This window comes from Oncorhynchus masou, chromosome 26 (assembly GCF_036934945.1).
Source record: "Oncorhynchus masou masou isolate Uvic2021 chromosome 26, UVic_Omas_1.1, whole genome shotgun sequence".
NCBI lineage: Eukaryota > Metazoa > Chordata > Actinopteri > Salmoniformes > Salmonidae > Oncorhynchus > Oncorhynchus masou.
The window spans coordinates 18040394-18066387 of NC_088237.1; the positions used below are offsets into that span (position 1 = coordinate 18040394).

General features: G+C 40.4%; 1 protein-coding gene across 1 annotated transcript; it reads left to right on the forward strand.

Annotated features, from left to right (window-relative positions):
- Window positions 1-1171: 1171 nt before the first annotated feature.
- On the forward strand, window positions 1172-19217 carry LOC135514547 (uncharacterized). Its single transcript, XM_064937974.1, has 10 exons — window positions 1172-1231; window positions 14159-14232; window positions 14445-14519; window positions 14663-14804; window positions 15042-15136; window positions 16610-16924; window positions 17176-17547; window positions 18427-18524; window positions 18655-18766; window positions 18939-19217. Exons 2-10 carry the CDS (start codon window positions 14199-14201, stop codon window positions 18956-18958), a joined length of 1263 nt encoding a protein of 420 aa, XP_064794046.1. The 5' UTR covers window positions 1172-1231; window positions 14159-14198; the 3' UTR covers window positions 18959-19217.
- The last annotated feature ends 6777 nt before the right edge of the window (window positions 19218-25994 follow it).

The following is a 25994-nucleotide window of genomic DNA, read 5'->3' on the forward strand; positions in this document are numbered from 1 at the left end:
TGACGAGCACGCAGATGAGCTTCCCTGAGACGGTTTCTGGCAGTTTGTGCAGAAATTCTTTGGTTGTGCAAACTCACAGTTTCATAAACTGTCCGGGTGGCTGGTCACAGATGATCCCGCAGGTAAAGAAGCCGGATGTGGTCTGATTACATGTGGTCTGTGAGGCCGGATTGAATTGGAGGCAGATTATGGTAGAGAAATGAACATTAAATTATCTGGCAACAGCTCTGGTGGATATTCCTGCAGTCAGTATGCCAACTGCACGATCCCTCAAAACTTTAGGGGTCTGTGGTAATTGTGTTGTCTGACAAAACTGCACATTTTAGAGTGGCCGTTTATTGTCCCCAGCACAAGGTGCACCTGAGTAATGATCGTGCTGTTTAATCAGCTTCTTGATATGCCACACCTGTCAAGTGGATGGATTATCTTGGCAAAGAAGAAATACTCTTTAACAAGGATGTAAACAAATTTGTGCACAAACTTTGAGATAAATACGATTTTTGTGCTTATGGAGCATTTCTGGGATCTTTATTTCAGCTCAAAATACATGGGACCAACACTTTACATGTTGTGTTTATGTTTTTGTTCAGTATAATATGACCCCACTGTAGAAAGGGGATACTTTCATGGACACGGTGGTGTTATCTGTTTTGCTCTATGACCCTCACATGTGTCTAAATGATCCATGGTATGACCTTCTTAAAATAATTCCATATATCAGTTTAGAACCCCCCTTCCCCAACAGGTTAGACATTTAGGAATTTTAAATGATACTAACAATATATCAAATTATGACATATTATGCTACAACATATTTATTACAGATAATTTACTCAATGCACATAAGTGGACTCTCCCTTTCAGGTTGTTTGATTTACCATATAGGGACATAAACACAGTCTTGGTGGGTCCATGTCCAATAAAGCAGCCCCCCACATCATTCTGATTCAGAGGGGTTGGGATAATTGTGGCAGACACATTTCAGTTGAAGGCATTCAGTTGTACAACTGACTAGGTATCCCCCTTGCCCTTTCCATTTCACTCTTTCTAGAAGGTTCTTTCAGCAAGACAACGGGGAGGAGGCTTGATGATGTTGACTGACCCAAGGGTGTGTTCAAAGGAGGAGGAGAGCAGGTCCTCTTTATAAACACTCCAGCTACAGTACTTCTCCACCTGTCTGCTCATCAAAACCAAACAAGCCTTGGAGAGAGAGAGAGGAGGAGCCAAAAAGGTACGCTTCATTTTACTTTTACTAATGGGATATTACAAGCACTTCATCACTGTATAACATCTTATATCATGACTGACATGTTGGTGTCAAAAAGCATTATTTTAAAGTTAGTTAATCTGGATTCACCTCGTCAGTCTACGTCATGGAAAGAGCTACATTGTAGTGTTTATGTTTATGTAAAGCATTTAGTAAATGTTGATCTTAGGTCATGTTGATCCTACATGATCTTAACAATGATTTTATAAGATATTACACACCTATTGTCTGTCTATTGATGCACCAGTGATTCGATTCAGGCAACATAATCAAAACATCTCCATCAAAATCTGTCAGTTTAAGCTAGAAATATCTGTTTATTTGCATGGCCTGCGTCTCAATCCTCCTTCTCCGCCTATATCACACTTCCGCATCTGTGGTGGAAAGTGGCAGAGCTACACCCCTGTTTGTCAGTCCAGGAGACATCCTGAAAACCGGTCTTCTCATGAAAAATGTCTGTAGCATCCGAATGGTTTGGCCTACAACTAATTGGACCACTCTATAGAAAGGGGAGACTCTCATGAACACAATGTTCTTTTGTTCTATGATCCCCATATTGATTGTGGCTTGTAGAATGTTGTCCCTACTCCTCTTCAATGGCTGTGCGTAGTTGCTGGATATTGTCGGGAACTGAAACACGCTGTCGTACACATCAATCCAGAGCATCCCAAACATCTCAATGGGTGACATGTCCGGTGAGTATGCAGGCGATGGAAGAACTGGGATATTTTCAGCTTCCAGGAATTGTGTACAGATGGTGGCTGATGTGACATGGGGCCGTGCATAAGGTGATGGAACATAAGGTGATGGCGGCAGATGAATGGCACGACAATGGGCCTCAGGATCTCGTCAAATTGCCATATATAAAAAGCATTATTTTAAAGTTATGTAGTAAATATGTTTAGTTTGGATCACAGTGGCTCTCATAATGGGATATTTATCAAGCACAAAATAAGTCAGAAAATGTGTTCTGTTGCTGCATATGTAAACTGAAACAGCATACTAGCAATCATTTTATCAAATCACTAATCACTTGATCAATGACATAGAGAACTGTTTGTTTCTATTCCATATGGGTCAAGTAAAAAAAAAGGAAATCTGCCTGCAAAATGTATGGTTTACTTAAATATTCAACAGAGCATTAATTTCTGAACCTGAGCCAGATTGGGTGGAGTTGATCTCAGGGATCAGGGATCAGTCCTTAGTCCGAAATAACTTTTGGTTCACACGGTCTGTAGCTAAACCCACTACAATGACACACAATATTATGTATCACTGTCATTAATATCTTTATGCGTTTGAGTTTGAGTTTAAGTTTATTTGATTTTTTACAGGGACAGGGCACATTAATCAACGTTTCAGTAAAAGTGACGGTTTTAGCCAGTCGGCTAATTTTCAACCGCAGTCCCTGGGCAGGTTATTAAAAATCAATTACAATAACAGACAATAGCAACATAGGACAAGCAATACATAGCATACAGACATAGCAACATAGAACAAAAAGCAGCAAGACAAAATTCATAAAAGCAACAAAGTGTTTCCACACCTCACAAGCTACAGACAACATGGAAAGCGGTAACACAGGGACCATGTTCACAAATCTGATTGACCTTTAGCCATGTCTTCAAGCATTTTGTGAAAGTGTGATATGTGGTGCAGTTATGTGTGTCTGATGGCAGTGTATTCCAGACATGGGAAGCTCTCACAGAGAAAACGGATTTACTAAAGGTGCTTTTCTTTAAGGGAACTATACAGTCACCTCTCATGGCAGACCTTGTGGATCTGCTGCCATATGTTTGGGTTTTCTGTTTAACAAAAGTACTGAGTGGAGGGGGAGCCAGGCCATTTAGGATATTCAATACAAGACATTCGTCGCTGTATTGCACAAGATTTTCCCAACTCATGAGCTCATGCTTTCTGAGGATGTAACAGTGATGATGGCTATTGGGCTTCCTATCAAGCACTTTGAGAGCCTGTTTGTAGACAGACTGAATAGGTCTTAATGTTGTACAGCAAGCTTGGGCCCAACTAGTCAAGCAGTATGTTAAGTGGGGATTATCATAGATTTGAAATACAGTTTTGCTACCTCTATAGTCAAACAATTTTCTATAAAACTGAAATTAGCTAGGTTGAATTTGGTTATTTGAATTACCTTTTTCACATGCTTTTTAAAAGAGACGTTGGAATCAAGTATGATACCAAGGTACTTAAAACAGATACCACCTGGAGCTTCTCCCCTGACACATAGACATCAGGCTCAGTAGCATCTGTTGCCCTCTTTGTAAAGAACATGCAAACAGTTTTTTTCACATTGAGATGCAAACACGAGTCACTGAGCCACTTTGTAACCTGGACCATTACAGTAGAGTTCTTGTGCAGCTTGTTGTTTGCTCTTTGCATGCACATATATCACTGTATCATCTGCATACATTTAAACTTCAGACCCAGTACAGACAGAAGGCAGATTATTAATGTACAGGCTGAACAGGGGGGGCCCCAGTATTGACCCTTGGGGCACGCCCACGCCCACATCATAGCTAAGAGTGGGCGACAGCTCATTGCTCACTCTGACACACATGGTTAACAGTATCAAAAGCCTTCCTTACGTCCAGAAACACAGCCCCAACAACACCCCCTTTGTCCATCTTGGACTTCACATTTTCCAGAAGAAAGCAGTTGCCGTTTCTGTGGAGTGTTTTGCCCTGAAGCCAAACTGCATGGAGTGTAATGTGAAGGGGCTGTTGTTGAGGTGGGCAATCAGTTGTTCTACTACACACTTTTCAACAACCTTTGACACCACAGGTAGTATACTAATGGGCCTGTAGTCACTCACGTCAGCAGAGTCGCCTGATTTAAAGATGGCCGTTATTATGGCCGAAATCCATACCCTTGGAAACACCCCGAGACCAATAGATGTGTTGGTGACCTTAGTAATGGGGCCAATGAGTGACTCTTTGTAGTTTTTAAGAAAGGTAGAGTAGCCCAAACACATCTTTGGCTTTAGAGTTCTTTAGTGAGCTAATCACCTTGTTCACTTTTGACTCAGAAACTCCCTTATGATGAAGACAGGTTGTGCATCATTTACTAGCACTGAGCCCAAGAAACCAGTGGAGGGGTTCTGTGTCAGTACCCTGACAGAGACAATAAAGTAGGAATTGAAGGTTACTGCTATTTAGACTGCATCCTGTGTTAGATTGTTATTCACCATGATTTCTAGTCTTTTTGCAGTGTTACTATGGTCTTTCCCTGTTTTACTATGGTCTTTCCCTGTATTTCCCTTTGCTTTACCAATTATGTTAATAAAACCATTTGCCTTTGCCTGTCTGATTTCTTTCATCACCTTATTTCTCAACATGGTAAACCTACGTCTGTCATGCTCTAATTTGGATCTTTAGGGCTATTTTTAGAGCATAATCTCGTTCTTTCATCAATTTCCAGATTTCTCCATTTGGCCAGGTTTGGATTAGATTTTCTTTAGGAAACCATTTATTGTAGTCTGGATTGTGGATAGAAAAACTTGACTATCAGCTTCCACGTCTGTATAGGACAAGAGATCATTCCAGTTAATTCCCTTAATTACGTTTTCAAAATTCACTCTTAGGTATTCTTAGTTGATCCGGCTTTCTAACAGTAGAGAGGTTAAAACTGCTCTTAGACAGCTTTCTGGCTATAAGTGTCAGATTATGATCAGATAGCCCAGTAACCATACTGAATGATTTAGTCACTCTCTCTGGTTTATTACTGAACACCAAATCAATCTGTGTTTTAGAGCAACAAGTCACCCTGGTTGGCCCTTTAACTAGCTGTGTAAGGTCAAAGGTATTAGTGTCCGTTTGTGGGTTTTCCTACAAAACTTGTCTTCATAATTAACGTTAAAATCTCCTCTTTCCCAAAGTCACATTCCCTAAGCATGTTACTAAACTGATCAAAAAACACACTTTTGGTGGAAGGTGGCCTATACATTCCAATAAGGGTAAAAGACATTTGAGGAGACAGTGTAACGTTCAGGCCAATACATTCCAGTTCATTATCACATGACCACTCAATTTGTTTACATCGGATATGTTCTTTAATGTAAATCATCACACCTCCTCTTCTTCCTTCAATCCTGTCTCTCCTGAAAACATTGTAGCCAGGCACAATCACAGCAGCATATAGAGAGGTTTTATGGAGCCACGTCTCTGAGAGGCAGAGGAAGTCAAGGTTGGAGTCTGTGAGTAGATGTTAAATTTGATCACTTTTTGAAAATGACATTACGAATGTTCAAGTGCCCCCCTAGTAGTCCCTTGGGCTTAGCTCGTGGGTCCCAGATGACTAGAGAGTGATTGACACATTGAAAAAAGTTAAATTTTCTGTGTTTTCTGACTGCTGGGTTTAGGCCGTTTTGTTTAGTTTTGATTAGGGGCAGTTTCGGTAGCGCAAGTAACAATCCCTCCCGCCTGCACTGGATGCGGGGAACTAATTAAAACAACTTGCGTACCAGAAGCAGAGTCAGGGATCACATATAGCGACTTGGGTATGTTTGAAGATTCAAAATCTATCCTGGAGCCGGGTGAGTCGAGAGAAACCATGGCACCATAGCACTCACCCACTTCCACAGCGGCGACAATCAGTGGATGAGGCCATCCACTGCTTTCCACTCCGGTGCGTATCGCTGGCTTGGGGATGTTGGGCCCAGGATTGAGTTGCACATTCCCGGAGAGCAGGAGGGTAGTGAACAGGTAGTTTAACAGTTTCCGATAAATGTTGGACTTGTGTTTGTTACGCCTAAGCGGTTCAGTGGAATAGGGAGCAAGATAGACTTGGCCATTATTCAGAACATTATGGTACGCTGCGTACTGTACGCTCCCATGGAACGGTGAACCAATGTGTTTGGTGTTGATATTCTCCGGCAGTAGATTTGTGTCATGCCAGCAAGGACGCACTGAGATTATCAGTAGAGCAGCTACATAACTGACAATCATGGCTTGAGATAAAACACATAATTGCGCTTTAACTTTGCATGAGTTACTTAGCTGGGGTTGGTGTACACCTGATGGTTTAGATAAAATTACAGCATTCGAATGAGAAGCGGCACCTGCCGCACCACCCTGTCTTCCGTCCGCCATCTTTAATGATGCCTCATTAGAAATATTTGTTCCAGAGGATGCCGAGGAAGAATTTGAGCAAAAATGTTTTCCTGTTAAAGGTGACAGGCACTTGTCAAGTTAGTGCTGAAATCATTAAAGCATTCAAAACAACATATGAATATTTAAAAGCATCACAACACAACAAACTGTTAAAAGAAATTTGGAGGACAAAAGGGGGAGGAGAAAGGTTGAATCAAGTCACTCGTTCATTGTCAAATGAGCCAGAGTATCTTACTCTATTTGCCTAGTTAAATCCACTGGCTATATCCATGGCACCCAGAACCAAATCAGCTACTCAATGTTAAGGCCATCACGAGATAATTATTTTTTTCCCTGGGATTTCCAATTGGTAGATATAGTCTTGTCTCATCGCTGCAACTCCCGTACAGCCTCAGGAGAGATCCGAAACACGACCCCGCCAAGCCACGCTGCTTCTTGACACACTGCTCGCTGCTGGAAGCCAGCCGCACCAATGTGTCATAGAAAACCCTGTTCACGGGAGCATGTGATGCCGTGGAGCTGAGCAGACGTTGACAAACCGAGCTCTTCAAAGTTATTCTATTTTTACCTAAATAACAACGTTGAAACAATATTCTAACACCGGCTGATAAATTGTCAAGTACTTACCTTCCCAAAGAGCCATGGACCTCCGACCGAGAGGCAAGAAGGACGACCAAAACGTGGTTGATTCCCAAGATAACGATAACGCTACAGCTAGCAAGATTAGCATTAGCCCTCATAACTCAGACGACAGTTCCAGGCTGTTGCTCTCAGCAGCCTCTTGCGAGCCTGCCGACATGCTGGCTACTCTCCTCCGGGAAATTCAGGATGGTAACAGAGGTCTTTCTCTGAAAATCGATAAGAAATCGGCTGAACTCCATTCCTCCATTGACGACCTGAAATCCTCCATGAATGATCTCCTTTTGAGAACTACTGAGGAAGAGTTGCGCATTAGCACAGCTGAAGATACCATCGCTAGACATGACCAGGTCTTGATACAACTGCAAAAGGACAATGCCTACCTCAAAAACAAGGTAGATCAGATGGAGAATCAGAGTATACGTAGTAATATCCGTGTGGTGGAATTGAAAGAGGACAGCGAGTGTCCTCCGGTCCGTTTCTTCACTCAATGGATCCCGGAGGTCGTAGGCATAATCAACTTCACCAAGCCGCTGGAAATCGAACGCGCCCACAGAACATCAGAGCCGAAACCCTGGCCAGATGAGCCCCCACGAGCCGTCCTGATCAGGTTCCTCCATTTCCAAGACAGAGAGAAGATACTGCAACTCGCAAGAGCCAAAGGGGACATCACCATCAATGGAAAGAGGGTCAGCCTTTTCCCAGATATGAGCGCGGATCTCGCCAGACGTCGCAAGCAGTTCAGACCTGCCGCCAAAGCACTGAAGGAGAAGAACATCACCGGCTACCTCATCCACCCTGCGTGGATGAAAGTTCAGTACAAAGGCCAATGCCATCTCATCAACACACCGGGAGAAGTGCACACTTTTCTCAAAAAACTGAGCAACGTCTGAGCCAGGACGGTCTCTCTGGGGGATAAAACGCAGTTCGTTTGTTTTCTCTTATCTGGACTGAACTGCTGGTATCTCCCGGTCACTATAATTGATTTGTACATTTTCAACTAACCGTATCTTTCCGGGGTGAGTTCTATTACATTTACAGGAGAGTATATTTTGGTTTATTCCATATCCACTGGGTGAAGCAATAAGTGGGCTTAGGCCCACTGCTTTCCCCCTCATTTATGTTAATCTTTCGAAAAGAGACTCAAGCAGCCCTTACCGTGGGCAGTAAATATTCAGCCATAAATATCTATTCACAACGTTTGTTTTCAACTTAGAGCTCGCAGGTTTTAGTTTACACCAAGGTTTAGCTAGTAAGAGCAAGATGGAAAGCGAGCAGAAACGTATCTCTACAAGTGTATTCATGTTTGATTGTTGGGATTGTTGTTCTAGTCTGACAATCGGGGTGGGGGGATTTTTTTTTTCTTCCTTTTTTCTATGTTTATTGTTTCCTTCCTAAAGAGACACACAGGTCACTTTTGTGCTCAAACCAAAGTTGAAACATTTCCTAATTATCTGCATATGATAGATTTCTATTCAGTTACATATTTGAAACCCAACCTATGCTTAATCCACTAAAATATGTCACATTCAACGTAAAAGGTCTTAACAGCCCGATTAAAAGGAAAAGAGTCTATACATACCTTAAGAAATTAAAGTCTGACATTGTGTTTTTACAAGAAACACATCTTACAGCCAGTGAACACAAGAAATTGAGGAGGGAATGGGTAGGACAAGTCTTTGCATCCTCTTTTAACTCCAAAGCAAGAGGAACTGCAATTTTGATAAGTAGACACATCCCCTTCTGCGTCAACAACACATCTCTGATCCCTCTGGCAGGTTTGTTTTGGTGCAGGGGCATATGTTTTCAGAGTCTTGGACCCTATTGAATATTTATGCTCCTAACTTCGATGACCATATGTTTATTCAGAATGTCTTCCTTCAGGTTGCTCAAGCACCACCAGGATGGCTACTGGTTGGAGGAGATTTTAATTTTAGCATAGATACAGTTCTTGATAGGTCTTCTGATAAACCCTCACTTCTTACCAAAGCCAGCAAGCTCACCATGTCATTCATGAAAGATCTCAATTTACTAGACATCTGGAGACAGTTGCACCCAGAGGATAGGAATTACTCTTTTTATTCACACCCACACAAGACACACACACGCATAGATAACTTTTTTACTTTTGACACAACTGTTTCATAGATTGTTAGATGTCGAGTATCTCCCCAGATTGCTTAGTGACCATTCTCCTCTGGTATTATCAATCTCCATTCCTACCAAGGTAAATGGAGCATATAGATGGAGACTAAATTCTACACTCCAAAAGCAACCTGAATTTTGTGCATTCATCAAAGAGCAGATCAATATTTTTACTTTGACAAACAAACCCTCTGCTCCTGAGAGCTTCATTCTTTGGGACACATTGAAGGCCTATCTGAGGGGACAGATTATTTCCTATACTAAAGGGCTGAAGAGAAAACACGGTGCGGAACTGAGTGCCCTTGAATCTGAAATCTCAGAGCTAGAGAAAACCTACCAAAGAGGTCCGACTAAAGATCTATACAGGCTTTTGGTAAATAAAAAACTTAAATATAATATTCTGAACACATATCAAGCTGAGAGGGCCATCACTAAATCAAAACAGCGTTATTACGAGCTTGGAGAGAAAGCTCACAAAGTATTGGCATGGCAACTGAAAGCAGAGGAAAGTAAGAGGACAATTAACTTCTTGAAACTCCCCATCCCGGATCCGGGATCGTGACTAAAGCCTCAGGCTCATTAGCATAACGCAACGTTAACGATTTCTGAAAATCGCAAATAAAATTAAAATAATGCGTTTGCTCTCAAGCTTAGCCTTTTCTTAACAACACTGTCATCTCAGATTTTCAAAATATGCTTTTGAACCATAGAAATTGACTAATTTGTGTAAGAGTATGCAAAGCTAGCATAGCATTTTGTGTAGCATGTAGCACGCAACATTTTCACAAAAGCCAGATAACCAAATAAATAAAATCATTAACTTTGAAGAGCTTCGGATGTTTTCAATGAGGAGACTCTCAGTTACATAGCAAATGTGCAGTTTTTCAAACAAATATTATTTGTGTAGGACAAATCGCTCCGTTTTGTTCACGTTTGGCTATGAAAAAACCCTGTATACAGTTATAGCCTGAAGCTCATTAGCATAATGTAACGTTAACGATTTCTGAAAATCGCAAATAAAATGAAAATAATGCATCTGCTCTCAAGCTTAGCCTTTTCTTAACAACACTGTCATCTCAGATTTTCAAAATATGCTTTTGAACCATAGAAATTGACTAATTTGTGTAAGAGTATGCAAAGCTAGCAATGCATTTTGAATAACATGTAGCACGCAACATTTTCACAAAAACCAGATAACCAAATAAATAAAATCATTTACCTTTGAAGAGCTTCTGATGTTTTCAATGAGGAGACTCTCAGTTACACACCAAATGCGCAGTGTTTCCTGAAAGCGTCTGTGTGTAGGAGAAATCGTTCCGTTTTCTACATTGCGCCTGGCTACTGAAACGAACCGAAAATGCAGTCACCTACAACGTAAAACTTTTCCGGATTAACTACATAATATCGACCGAAACATGGCAAACGTTGTTTGGAATCAGTCCTCAAGGTGTTTTTTCACATATCTCTTCATTGACATGCAGTTCGTGGAAGCTTGCTTTAGTCTCTGTATTGTTTGGAAAAATACTGGCAGGTGACTTTTGCGCACCAATTTCGGCGCAGGACACCGGGCGGACACGTGGTAAATGTGGTCTCTTATGGTCAATCTTCCAATGATCTGCCTACAAATACGTCACAATGCTGCAGACACCTTGGGGAAACGACAGAAAGGGCAGACTCATTCCTCTTGTGTTCACAGCCATATAAGGAGATCATGACAAACAGAGCCTCAAAAATCCTTGTCATTTCCTGGATGCCATCTCATCTTGGTTTTGCCTGAAGCTCACGTTAAAGGGCACGCACAGGGAAGATCTTTGTATTTCTGGACACGTCAGAGTGTTTTCTTTCGAACAGTAGCAATTATATGCATAGTCGAGCATCTTTTTGTGACAAAATATCTTGTTTAAAACGGGAACGTTTTTCATCCAAAAATGAAATTGCGCCCCTAGAGTTCAAAGAGGTTAATGCCATAGAAACTCTTACTAATGAGATATCTTTCGACCCTACTGAAATGAATAATACTTTTAAGAAATACTATGAAGACCTCTACACTTCCCAATCAAGCGATGATCTATCAGAGATCGACTCCTTTCTCTCCTCTCTCAACCTCCCATGCCTGTCAGGGGAAGACAGCGAGCGCCTGAGTGAACACTTCTCAGTTCCTGAATTGTTGGAGGCCATTAAATCCTTACCTTCCAATAAATCTCCTGGGGAGGATGGCTTCCCTCCAGAGTTCAAAAAAATTTAGGGAGCTGTTGGTCCCCTACCTTATGGGGGTACTTAAAAAAGCCAGAGAAGACAACTGCTTTCCAGAGTCCTTCTCTCAAGCAGTGATTACTGTAAAGAAAGGGAAAAACCCGCTGAAGTGCGCCTCCTATAGACCAATCTCTCTCCTTAACACAGATTGTAAACTGGTCACCAAGATGCTATCTAAGAGACTGGAGTCATGTCTTCCCCTGTTTGTCAACCCAGATCAGACTGGCTTCATAATTAATAGATTGTCCTCCAATAATCTCAGAAGGTTCTTTGATATAATTCACCTTGCTAACAAAAACAAAATACCTAGTGTCGCAGTCTCCCTCGACGCTGAAAAGGCCTTTGATAGGGTTGAATGGCCATACCTCTTTCACGTCTTGGAAAAGTTCGGTTTAGGTACCATGTTTGTAAATTTGATAAAATCACTCTACAAATCTCCTAAAGCTAGGATTGCTACCAATGGGATTACTTCCACCTCTTTCCCTCTTTATAGGGGGAACAGACAAGGTTGCCCAATTAGCCCCCAACTCTTTGTACTCGCCATCGAACCGTTGGCTGAGGCTATTAGAACGTGCCCTGACATACATGGCTTTTAGGTGGGCCCCTATACCCATAAATTATCACTCTTTGCGGACGACCTTATCTTATTTCTAACAAACCCAGAACACTCCCTCTCTCACTTGCAGATCCTACTACAGTGTTATAGTTCTTTCTCTCGATATAAGGTCAATTTTGATAAAAGCGAAATCTTACCGTTGTCTGTCATTGACCATCATACCATCAAGCACAAGTTTCCTTTTAGATGGTCGCCTATGGGCTTCACATATTTGGGCATAATGGTGGATGGTAATCTGAACAACCTCTATAAACTCAATCTGGCCAGTTTGTTGCAAAAGGTGGAGGTTGACCTTTGTAAATGGATGGACTTACCTCTCACTCTACTGGGTAGAATCAATGTAATTAAAATGAATGTCCTGCCCAGATTTCTATATCTGTTTCAATCTCTCCCTATCCCTGTTCCCGCAACATTTTTTTCTTCTCTCGACAAGCTGACCAGACGGTTTATCTGGCACGGCAAAACCCCTAGGGTTGGCCTGGATAAACTGACCCTTGATTACAGTCAAGGGGGCTTAAACCTCCCCAATTTTAGAATGTACTACTGGGCTGCACAGTCTAGGTTTCTGGCTCAGAGGTATGACAATGGTCCCTCTCCTTCATGGTTGAACATTGAAAAGCTTGAGGTAAATGATGACACTGGGGCAGATTTGTTTTACAAATGGGACAGAAAATCTATAAAAACCATCACAGACAACCCTTTAATCATACATTCTGTCCTGGCATGGTGCAAACTGCATGAGCTGTTCGGACGAGAGGGATTCCTTTCCCCTAAAATCCCTTTATGGAACAATAGATTGATCCCTATGTTTTTCCAGAATAGTGACTTTAGACCATGGTCTGATAAAGGGATCACTCTTCTGGAACATTGTTACGAGGAGGGAGTTCTTATGTCTTTTGATCAGCTGAAACAGAAATACCACTTGCCTAACAGGGACTTCTTTAGCTACCTACAACTACGAAAATTTATCAGGGTGACTCTCAAGGGACAATGGAACCTACCTAAGACGTCACCCATTGAACACCCATTGAACAACAACTCTGCCAAGACCAACCACTGTTCAAGACCATTTCCCGTGTATACAATGCTCTTATGTCAGGACTAACACTGCCTGGGCTAGATAAACCCCAACTTAGATGGGAAAAAGATCTGGGTATTGATCTTGATGAGGATCTATGGAGTGACCTATGCAGGGATGGTGTTACATCCACATTGAACTCCAGATACAGACTGATCCAGTTTAATTTCCTCCATCAGCTCTATATCACCCCATCTAGACTGCACAAGTTCAACCCAGATATCTCCTCCCTATGTTTTAGATGTGGCTCAGATGAAGGAACATTCCTCCATTCCACTTGGCAGTGTTCAAAACTACACGGTTTCTGACAGGGGGTATGCAATACCATATCCTCAATTCACGGGGTTGAATTCCCTTTAGACCCGGAGGTCTGTCTACTGGGTAACTTTACTAACACCAATCTTAGGCAAAGCCATACTATAAAGCTAACAGAAATATTGCTAGCGATTTGTATGAAAGGTATCTATAACACATAGCAGACAGCAACTGCTAAGTAAACTGCTATGTCAATGGTTTTCATAGTATAGACCAGTGTCTGATCCTCCTACTCCAAACTGGAACCGTCTCAACCTGGTACGGTATAGCACAAAAACATTACCTCATGTTATCTGGAATGCTCTTTAGGTTTTATCACCCAAAGACATCGTAAATCTCCTCTGTCAGTTATCTCATAGAGGCCCTCCTCAGTAAAACACACACACAATAGTTAACAGAATACTATATTCTGTCGAGTAAAACAACCATTATAATACAATACAAGTATTATAACATAATCTTGCAATTTCCACGACACCGGACAAACCCTCCCCTAACCCAAACGCGCATGGGCCGCCTCATGTGTCTCCCGGGCACGGCTGGCTGCAACACAGCCTGGGATCGAACCAGGATCTGTAATGACACAGCTAGTGCCACTCGGGTGGCCCGAGACTTCTTTTCCATAACAGTTTGCATTCAAGATCTCTTTTCTCAATCATAAAATCCCAATATCATCTTGTTACTTATACATATTTATAAAATATTTTCTAAAACAGACAAACACCTTGAGGACCCTTCTGCATCTTTTCAGTGGCTATGTGGCTCCCAACAGTGTTGGCAGTGTTTCTGGGTAAGAATTGTATTCCCTTTTCCCCAACATCTTTAAACTAAAAACAGCCCATCAATAGTTACCTTTTTTGCTCTACTGTGACACATGTCCATGTTTTCGATCTCACTATCTATGTACAAGTTATACATGTGTAACAGACACAACATACACATTATGTTTTGTGATCATTCTTTTTACAGGATGAGAATGCTTAGACTGTGTTCTTTGCCCAGGTGCAGCCCCTGACCTCTTCTTCAGTCAGCAGTCCTTGGATGAGCCCTTCAGTGACACAAGAGCATTTGAAACATGTGAGTGTACATGCTTATATGCTATATAACACTTATCCTTCATGGTTAAGTGTAAATCAATCTAAAATTGTAATATGGACAAGAACATTTCTGTCACTTTTGTGGTAGTTTATCTTTTTAATAATTGACTTGTAATCCAACAGCTTACTGCTCACAGGGAATCAAGGTTGACAAAGACTTTAGTGGGAAAGACCTTCTGATGGTGTATGAACGAGACTGCAATTATTGCCAGCTTGCCTGCACTCAGAACCCTCAGTGTTCCTGGTTCAGCTACGTGGTTAAAGAGTATAATCTATTTGCGTGTTTGGGTTGCCTGTTTGGGTGGTGGTCACACCACTTGTTTTTGTCAATAGAGAAATATCACTGCTCTCAAATGCAGAGCTATGGATTCAAGGACTGACAATGAATGAGATCAAAATTATGACCAGTATTTGTTTACAATGACATTGATTACATTTATTTTAATGTTAAACAGAAATGACATAGGAAGTGCATCTGTATTGTCTTTTACTTTCAAAACAGATTCTACTGCTTTCAAAAGTATTCCTTTGGTCAACCAACTATGACAATCCATACAGGAGTCACATCTGGTTACACTAGGAAGGGCTGCAGTGAAGGTATGGATCAATATAACAAACTGTACACATATTACTTAAAATTTTTAAACATGTTTTCAGTGTTCACAGTGTCAAGAAGTTGTAAATGAGCTCTAAATTGAGATGGAGTGATCTAGCTCAACAACATTAGTATGAAATTAGGTTTATTGAGCTTCAAATAACTTCAGTTCCCTTATAAATCCAAAGTAGTTTATTATTAACCATTGATCTTAGGTCGTAGGTGGATCCACCCAAAACGAAAACCTTTTTACATAAAAAAAAATCATCCATAGAGGGGTCCTTTGGAGGAAGGATTGTTGAATTAAACAGTATTTGACATTTGTACCTTAAAGCATAATTGAGAAATATCTTACTGAAGTTTGAACATTTATGACATTTTGGCCTTACACTGGCTTCCTTTAAGACTCCAAGTGGAATTATGTTTATCGACATTTTTTCAAATTAATATAAAATGAACAGCTGTAATCTCTTGAGTCAATAAGTATTCAAACACTTTGTTATGGCAATCCTAAATAAATTCAGGAGCAAAATTGCCTTAACAAGTCACATAATAAGTTAATAGACTCACTCTTTGTGCAATAATATTGTTTAACATGATTTTTGAATCCCATAACGCTAAAAGTAGCAGAGATCCCAGTCTGGAACTTTGATGTGGACGTAGAGTATATTATGAGTTCCATCCCATTCTGCCCTCAGAACAGCCTCAATTCTTCGGTACAATTCGTTGGGGACTCTACAAGGTGTCGAAAGCGTTCCACAGGGATGCTGGCTCCAATGCTTCCCGCAGTTGTGTCAGGTTGGCTGGATGTCCTTTGGGTGATAAACATTGTTGATACACATAGAAACTGCTGAGCTTGAAAAACCCAGCAACTTTGTTGTTCTTGACATACTCAAACAGGTGTGCCTGGCAACTACAACCATACCCCATTTAAAGGTATTTCAATCTTTTGTCTTTCCCATTCACCTTCTAAATGGAAACAATCCATTTTCAATTGTCACAAGGCTTAAACATCCTTCTTTAACCTGTCTCCTCTCCTTCATCTACACTGTTTGAAGGGGATTATAGCTTTCACCTGAATTCACCTGGTCCTTCTATGTCATGGAAAGAGCATGATTTGTACATTAAGATTATGCTCCCGAGTGGTGCAGCGGTCTAAGGTACTGCATCACAGTGCTAGAGGTGTCACTACAGACACCCTGGTTTGAATCTAGGCTGTATCAAGTGATTGGGATTCGCATAGCGCGGCGTACAATTGAACCAGCGTCGTCTGGCTTTGGCCGGTGTAGGCAGTCATTGTAAATAAAAATTTGTCCTGATTTGCCTAGTTAAATTAATAAAAAATAAATGGTAACAAATCCTTCCTCTAAAGGACCATTATATGGATTATATTTAGTGATAATCCCCAAAAGTTCTGAACTTTTTTGGTTCTTGTTTGATGAGGAATCACTCCTGTGCTTTGTCTGTCCACACAGGCCCAGCAGTAGAGATACCAGTGTTTACTCTGGTTAGTGAGGGGACGAGCATGGCCGAAGCCCAGCAGTTCTGCAGGAATTACTACGAGGAACTGGCCACCATCTTCAATGCTGAGGACCAGGTAGCAGCTCTGAGAGCAATGTCAGCACAGAGTCTCACTGACGCTGTCTGGGTCCACTCCCAATACAATGCCTTTTGGCCCAAACTGGACTATTTGAATACACCAAATGCAAAGTGTGTTATTCATGGACAAAGTGCAAAAGTATGGCTTTTGAGAGATTGCACAAGTTCATGGCACTTTGTGTGCCAGAAAAGTAAGTTGATTTTGCATCCATTCTCTCCCTTGTCTGATATTTGTAAACTATTACTCCAAAGTAATGTAAACACTTTACTTGAAGGGGGTTATTCATTCTTAACACCTTGGTACAGTACATAGTACATTTCAAATAATGTCACCTTTATGAGTTACAGTATCCTTTGACAACTGTCTATGTACATTTATTTAACATCAATGTCCATGTCTTTCAGGACATTTTTAGGACAATTGTGTATTTTCTGTCCTTAGGCACACAATCAAACATTTCCTCAGAGCTTAAATATTACATGGGTCAAAGTTCATTGACGTGGGAGGAGGCACAGACGGCTTGCCGAGCCAATGGAGATGACTTAGCGAGCATCCTCACCCAAGAGGATTACACAGCATTCCAAAGCATAACAGAAACACAGCAGGTTGATATGTGGATCGGACTCTACTGGAAGACTTCTACCAGAATGTGGGTGTGGTCCAATGGGGACCTCTTCCCATACTGTGTGTCTGAGCCTCAACTGGGTGCTAGTAACTGCTGCTCCCTGACCCGTCAGGGCCATGGACAGACTGAACACGCCTCCCTGGACAAGATAGACTGCTCTCTGAAGAGACCGTTCCTTTGCACAGGAAGTAAGACTGACATCTTTTATTGAACAGATTATATATATTTTTTTCTTATTTTGGTTAGGTCAGGGTGTGACATGGGTGATATGTGTGTTTTTGTCTTATTCTAGGGTGTTTGCATTGTCTTGGTGTTTTTGTAGATTTATGGGGTTGTTTTCATCTAGGTGTTTATGTTTGTCTATGGTTGCCTAGATTGGTTCTCAATTAGTGGCAGGTGTTTATCGTTGTCTCTGATTGGGAACCATTTTTAGGTCAGCCATCCTCTTTGGGTATTTTGTGGGTTATTGTCTATGTTATGTTGCATGTTAGCACAGTGTTTATATAGCGGTCACGTTCGTCTTATTCGTTTTGTTGTTTTTGTTTCAGTGTTCTTCGTGTTCTTCATTAAATAAAGAAGAATGTATTCTAACCACGCTGCGCTTTGGTCTACTCCATATGACGATCGTGACAGTTACTCAGGCCCAGAAGCCAGGATATAATTGGTAGCATTGGAGAGAAAACTGTTAAAGTGTCTTAGACTATAACAGAAATTTATGTCAGGCGAAAATCCGAAGCAAATCCGACCAGAATATATATATTTTTTAGCTCCCATGCTCTTGTTATGGAAACATGTTGTTTCTATGTAACTCCATCACCCAGATTGCAATTCCTATGGTTTCCACTAGACGTCAACAGTCTTAATTCAGGGTTTCAGGCTTCTTTTTTGAAAAACAAACAAGTATTTTGAGTTTTCGTTAGGGGATCACCTGAAGCAAATCAGTCTTTCGGCGTGCGAGGGAGAGGGTAGATTTTCCTTTCCTGCGGGAAGAAAAGTAATATTTATTGTAAATAAGCTGAATCTCATTTGAGTGGCTGTCTCATCTTATCATTCCTATGTCCTTCTAGAAAAGAGAATGAAGCAGACCATTGTAAGGATGTCTCTGAAATCTAACTCAGGAGCTGACCTCAATGACCCTGTGGTAAAGGAACAGATGTTGGAGCAGGTACAGGAGTCCTACATCTCCCACATCAGAAATCAACGTCATGCTCACTCATTTCATTCTTCTCATGACATCTCATAGTATTACATTTAGGATGCTCAAATGTTTCATCTAGTTTGATCATATCTCATAGATCAGAAAGGAGTTGGCTAAGAACGGGAACTTCATCCAAGGCTTAAGCTGGAGAGAACTGCCCAATGGGGATGTTTTTCGCAAAACAGTAGAACTTGGAAGCCCTGAAGAAGGTAATGCACTTATGTGTTACAATTATAAAAGTGCCTCCTTATGTTTAGTCTGTTCAGAGTTTCTTGTACAGTGTGTTAGGTTTTGCATCCGATTGACAATATCGAAATTAAGTAATGTGTTCATGAACTAATTCCAGTGAGAGTCTTTGTACTGTTGTGTTTGTTTTCTAAGGTCAGTGTGGGTCTGGATGAAGAGGACCAGCCATGATGATGCAACAGGAGAGGGATAGAAGGTCCAAGAAAACCACATGATTATATACCTTATAACACATAATACAATATTATTTTAGTCATTGCTTTTCAAGTTATGAAATATATGAAGTACATTTATATTAGGATAGATTTTACAATGTTTTACTAATGTAACATCGAATTATAATCTAAGATTTTTGTTGGTGTATGAATGTATAATTCTTCATGAGGAAAATAATGTTACACACTCACTTATGGATGTAACTGTTGACATTATTAAATAAAATATGTTTGATTAGTGACAACAGTATTCCCATTATTTTCAGCATCCAGCAAGAATGGCGAGATGGGGGCAGTAATCACATCAATGTAGAATTGTGCCCACATGCAAGTGGCAACCTTTAGGGAACTGTAAATAGAGACAGACACACAGACAGACTCGAGGATGTGACAGTATGACAGTATCCATGTCATGAACCTAATCAAGTTTTGTATATCATTAGAGTTTCCCCTGGTGTCATGGTTTGTTGACAGTGTCAACTATTACGGTCATAAACACAGACTCATGGATAGCAGGGGAGAGGTGTGGGGTTCTTGCCCTTATTCGTGTAGTTGATGGCTGTTATACATGAATCACCTTGATAAACCAAGTCAACATGTAGGCCTAGTTATTTAGCAAAGGCTTTTATCCAAATCGACATAGTGTCACGTTCGTTATATGGAGGAGACCAAGGCGCAGCGTGATGTGAATACATACTTATTTAATGAAGAAAACACTAAACGAATGTGACGCTATAATATAATAGTGCAGACACAGGCAACTAACCATAGACAATAACCCACAGAGAACCTAAGGAATATGGCTGCCTAAATATGGTTCCCAATCAGAGACAACGATAAACAGCGGCCTCTAATTGAGAACCAATCTAGGCAACCATAGACATACATAACACCTAGACTAGTAAACACCCCCAAAAACATACAAAACCCCTAGACAAGACAAAAACACATACATCACCCTTGTCACATCCTGACCAAACCAAAATAATAAAGAAAACAAAGAATACTAAGGTCAGGGCGTGACACATAGAGACCAGGAAGTAAAACCACATCCTAACGACTTGTACCGTAGCACTAAACTCCAACCAAATAAGCTATCAGTATGGACTACAACGTGTCCAATATCAGGAACTATGGGCTCTTGTACATCCAGAATTACATTGTACTTTGTTAACACCATTTGGGATTAGGCTGCCATAGCTCTGCAGGTACCACATATACTTTGTTTAATTTGTATCGGGCTGTATGAAGGTGACCTGATTTGCCTGGCACTGGGAGAAACTCAGGTTACATATTTGGTGTTTTCTATGTTTCTTTAACCACATATCTTCACGTCTCGTCAATCAGAGGTCAGTGGATATATTACTGAACCAGCCTCTTTAGTGAAGCCCATGTCCAGTGGAAATAATAATGAATTGATTCCTATTTACCAAATGTACTGCAAATTATTGTCACAAATGTGAACTTGATACACTAACAGAAATGTACATGTGATCAAGTAACATAGATGTACTATATGTCTAACACTGTTTAAAGTTCAATGTAATAACAGAGAAACTACATTGGGTCTTTTGGTCGGTGTTGTTGATGTGGAGGGAGGGGTTGGAGCTGAAGTTTCAGCATCTCCTGGGTGTGTTCACCTGGTCAGCAGAGAGGGAGGAGACAAACTCTAGAAACTCCTCTCTCTTTCCCCTGTCTCGGAATCTCACAACCAAACTTTGGGGAGGGAAGAGGACAGCTAACTGGGTAGGTGTGCCACCATTTTAAGCTGCACTATAAAACAATAATTCTGATATATTGAAACAATTTGATTTTCTTTGAAGAAATGTTTAGCACCTTTTGTAAGTTTCTGTTTGAAATGATTTGAATGGTGCCATTTGCTTAGAACTCTGTGTATTTTTATGAAGTTGAGACGGACTACACTCTTAAAGTGGCGGACAAGCCATCTGGCCATCATTTGCCTGGAATGCTTTGGGCTGGTCCATTTTTAGCCAAGTGGGCCTGTCTAACTAGTTATTTTATTTGTGGAAAATGATCATTATCTGGCTAATAATGGGGGCCTCAAGGTAAAAAAAATGTTCCAGTGTTTTAGAAATGCCCATGGACGAATACTGGTCCCAGTCCGCCCCTGCATTCTTAGACAAAAAGGGTTCCAAAAGGGTTCTGCAGCTGTCCTCATAGGAGAACCTTTTGAATAACCGTTTTTGTTCATAGAATAATATTTTCCTCTGTGAAATGGTTCCACATGGAACCCAAAAGGCTTATTCAAAGGGTTCTCCTATGGGAACAGCCAAAGAACCCTTTAAGGTTCTAGATAGCAACATTTTTCTAGGTGTAGAAGTAAAATCTAATGTCTGATAACAGTGTGAGTAAAAAAATAGACAGTGAAAATCCGTAGATTTAGAGAGACTTGAGACATGCTTTTACATGTCATCACATCTACCTCAAATTAGACTATATATTTTTTACTTCTTTCAAAGTGCATGTTTGGTTAATGAAAGTTTATTCCATGTAGTTTTTCCATAGAGTAACTGCAATGCTACTTTGGTAGTCAAATCAACTTATCATAACTTGGTCATTTTGTTTAACTGGAAAGGCACAGCATTTCCTGTAAACGATCAGAAGGAAATTGTGCACATGAGTTCAGACTTCAAAACTAACACAGACACAGACAATTCTTTCTTAGACATTTTATTCTACATGGAATCTTTAAAAAAGGTTTGGATTGATAAATGATTGTGTTTTAACTTTAGTTCACAACAGCAATGCTTCTCTTGAGTTGCAATATAAGGGTTGGGAGCATTAAACCATAATATCTTCACAGTGGCCACAATACAGCCAGTACTTCTACTCCTGCTACTGGGTAAGAGATTAGATGGGATGAATATTCCTCTCTTGGTATTATAACCAACCCGGTATGACTTATCTAGTTGACCATGCATTCAAAGTAGTTGGGTAGTGGTTCAGAACCTTTCAACATCTATTTATGTACAATGAGCTTCAGTTCAACCAACATTTAAGATGACATCTACAGAACTCTTTCCTTGAGTGGACACATTAATATTTGAGTACAGTGATTGTGAAGTTGAAATGCTAGTCCTAAAGTTGATGTGAGCATCACAATCTAAACAGAGAAAGAGATTGACCATCCCAAAAATAACTTATATCTAATGTGATATTTATCCCCACAGCAGCCATGTCCTCACCAGTGTTTGGGACTGAGAAATCAGTACTGGAGGGAACCTCTGTGATACTTATCTGCAGATGCCTTGGGGATATAATGCTTGAGACATGCTAGGGAGGATCTTGTGGAACTTTTCAGTGTACTGATCCCATAATGGAAGATCAATCCAAATAAAAAATGAACGCTGAAGTTGGAACAATGAAACTCATCAGTTTAAAACTACAGCCGACAGACCGTGGGAGCTACTGCTGCAGAGTCTATGTCCCTGGATGGTTCAATGATCTTAAACAATCCTACAGCCTGAAGGTAGTTAAAGGTAAGTGTTGCTCACTTCATACTATGGGTTATCAATGGGTTTTGCTCAGTGCAGATGTTAACTTACAGTAGGAAGGAACATGAAGGTTTAACATCTTCTTCTCCATGCATAAATTGTTGTATTTCTGCATTATTATTGTGTATCATTGTGTTCTCTCATTAAGTCTGTACTGCTGTTAGTGTCCTTTGGCTGCCTAGTTGTGCTTTATCCTGTGCCCTTTCTGATGGTCTGTGTGGTGAAATCCAGTATGTCTTGGTTTCAGGTTGTGAGAGGGACCTACGGGACAATGTCAATATTCTGGGAAACGATATTGCGACTCAGCCATTTACAACCAAAATGCAAGTCAGTGCAGGCAGGAATGCACCAAAAATGACACGTGTCAGTACTTCACATTTGTTGGGGAAAAGGTAGAAAAAATAGACAGGTACATGCTCATGCATGAAGCTTATTTTTATGCTTGGGCAAACGAAGACAGCATTATAAGTTTTAGATCCGCACCATTCTGATAACTACTATGGGATTCTTTGTGATATTTAACAAGTGTTTCTTAAAGGCCTCGAATGGTGATACACCTGAAATGACCATACTGCACCTCCAACATGCAACCTCAGGGTACTCTCTGAGACACTGCAGTGGTAAAGGCGAGTACATACAGTTAATGTATATTTGAGTTGTCATTTATTTTGTCAATTGAATATCTAGTCAATATCTAATAATTACAGAGGTAGACTTTACTAATAGGCCCTCTTAAACAGGATACCATAGACATGGATATCTACCTCTGTTGTGTTGTGTTTCTGTTTATTCCATCGTCTCTGTTGAAGGTGTAACTTAGTTACATCAAGGTCATCAATCAAGCATCAGAGCTCTTTAAAGAGGGCCTTTGCAGACCAATTTCCTGTGAACTCTATATTCTATATTCTGTAGTCTATTATAGAGTACTATACAGTACTATCACTACTATGTATTTGTAAGGTTCCTTGTGTTCTTTTTATGTGTGTTCCTGAACGTAGCCCTGTTTCTTTGTGTTCTGGAACGTAGCCTGTCTTTCATTTTTGTTAATTGATTTCGCCTGTGTTCGTTTCTCAACTGGTCTCATCAGCTCCCTATTTAGTTCAGTTCTTTCTGTTTGTATGGTTGTGAGGTATTGTTTGTTTTTGACTGCCTACCTGTGTTTGACCATTGCCTGCCTGTGACCACGATTCCTACCTTCTGCGAAGGCTTTATAAACATCTGCAGCACTCTGCGAGTGAATCTAAACCTTTTTCTCCATGCGTGTTCATTACAGTATTCACTATTAGTCATTGATGCACAGGACACATCCATATTCATGAGATAAATTAGTTGGAGTTTTGAATGAGTTTGCAAATGTATGAATTTGCCTCTGTCACATGCTCTATGTTAATCTACTATCAAACAATATGTGTTGCCTATATTTTAGAATAGACAGTGGAAGTTAAAGATGGTAATGTTTGTCACTCAACACAGCAAGCAGTCTGATAAGCATTTTCCTCTGTATTTCCAACAGTCACCTACTCAGCCCAAAATTACAGCCTGGTCCTTGAGGAGAAAACCTGGACTGAAGCACAAGAGTACTGCAGCCAACACTACACAAACCTGTCCATAATACACATAGAAGAGGATTGGAAGGCAATTCAACCCTCTGTGAGTATTTTCTGTGGTGATGTGTGGATTGGGCTCCATAGGTCTGGTCCAACTGAAAAGTGGAGGTGGTCTAATGGAGAGGATTTCATGTTCTTTAAATGTGAAAAAGGTTTTGGCAGCCATAACTGGGGTCATGACTGTGTCTTGTCTATTTCATCTCACTGGAAACCAGTGGTGTGTGCAGCTCCAAGGTCCTGTGTGTGTCAATGAGGTAAGGACATACTGTCCTTAACTCACTCCCTCTGTCATCAATGGAAAATCCAGCTTGTCATTGAACAAATTGGATTGATTGATTGCACAACACCTTGTCATGACTCTCACTCCTGGGAGAGGATCAAAGATAGCCCCCCCCCCTCTCTCTACAGTTGGCTACTATCAGCATTGCTCTTTCCTCCCTTAAACTCCCTCCCGTTTACAGTCTAGACTCACTCTACTAGTAATAGTCTTTAGAATGAGCCAAAACATAATGGCAAGACCTGGTCGTATAAGATACATCAATATCCTCTTATCTTGTGTATAAGATGTTTTAACAGATCTCCACTAGAGGGCTCTCCATGGCACCCTGGACAGTCTGCAGACAGACACCACACTGATCTGCCAGAGACTACCACACTCATGGTCTGGAAGGAACTAGCATTTCAATTCATTATAGTATTAAGCCACTATTATTATTAATATTATTATAAGTAGTACTTTTATAATATTTGTTTTTTAACTTTGATAATATTAGTAATATTATAATATAGTAATATTATACTCTCTATTATATGATATTACTTAATGATACTGTATTTACATATACTGACTCATAAGCATTGTTATTTGGCCTATAGTTTACTGTAATACTTTGATTGTTTAAACATAGAGTAAAGAAAGGTAAAGTAAAAGGTATTACCTGAAAATGATGTATCTGACTGTGATCTGTACTGTTTGATAACACTATTTAGATAAAATGTAATTGTTGTTATTTCATACTTTCTGAATAAACACCCATTTAGAGTTTGATCAGTGTGAAATGTCATTCTTCATAGAAAGCACATTGAGTGATGAATCAAAAGCAATTAAAATGGTCATAATCCAACCCTGAGATTTGAGAGGTGTTCAGTGATGTCTAGACTGAATTGACTTCATCCATAATTCAAGCAGGACTGAAGGAGTCCATCTTAACTGTCAACGACAATGAGCCTGACATCTCAGAAAACAACTTTTGACCTAATATTGCCATTAGATTTTTAGGGTGGCAAGATGTCTGTGACATATGTAATGTTGACATACAATTGCACTGATGGGCTGTATTTATGCAACACTGCTCTAGAAAACATAAACTCAATCAATTCCTCCCATGTGTAGCCCCTGACCTCTTCTTCAGCCAGCAGTCCTTGGATGAGTCCTTCAGTGACACCTGAGCAGTCGACACATGTAAGTGTTTATGGTTAAATACTACAATTGAAGTCGGAAGTTTACATACACTTAGGTTGGAATCATTAAAACTCGTTTTTCAACCACTCCACAAATTTCTTGTAAACAAACTATAGTTTTGGCAAGTCGGTTAGGACATCTACTTTGTACATGACACAAGTCATTTTTCCAACAATTGTTTACAGACAGATTATTTCACTTATAATTCACTGTATCACAATTCCAGTGGATCAGAAGTTTACATACACTAAGTTGACTGTGCCTTTAAACAGCTTGGAAAATTCCAGAACATGATGTCATGGCTTTAGAAGCTTCTGATAGGCTAATTGACATCATTTGAGTCAATTGGAGGTGTACCTGTGGATGTATTTCAAGGCCTACCTTCAAACTCT

Coding starts and splice junctions, on each gene's coding strand:
- LOC135514547 (XM_064937974.1), top strand. CDS start 14,199: ATGTGGCTCCCAACAGTGTTGGCAGTGTTTCTGG. Junction 14,520..14,662: donor CACAAGAGCATTTGAAACAT/GTGAGTGTACAT, acceptor GTAATCCAACAG/CTTACTGCTCACAGGGAATC. Junction 15,137..16,609: donor TAGGAAGGGCTGCAGTGAAG/GTATGGATCAAT, acceptor CTGTCCACACAG/GCCCAGCAGTAGAGATACCA.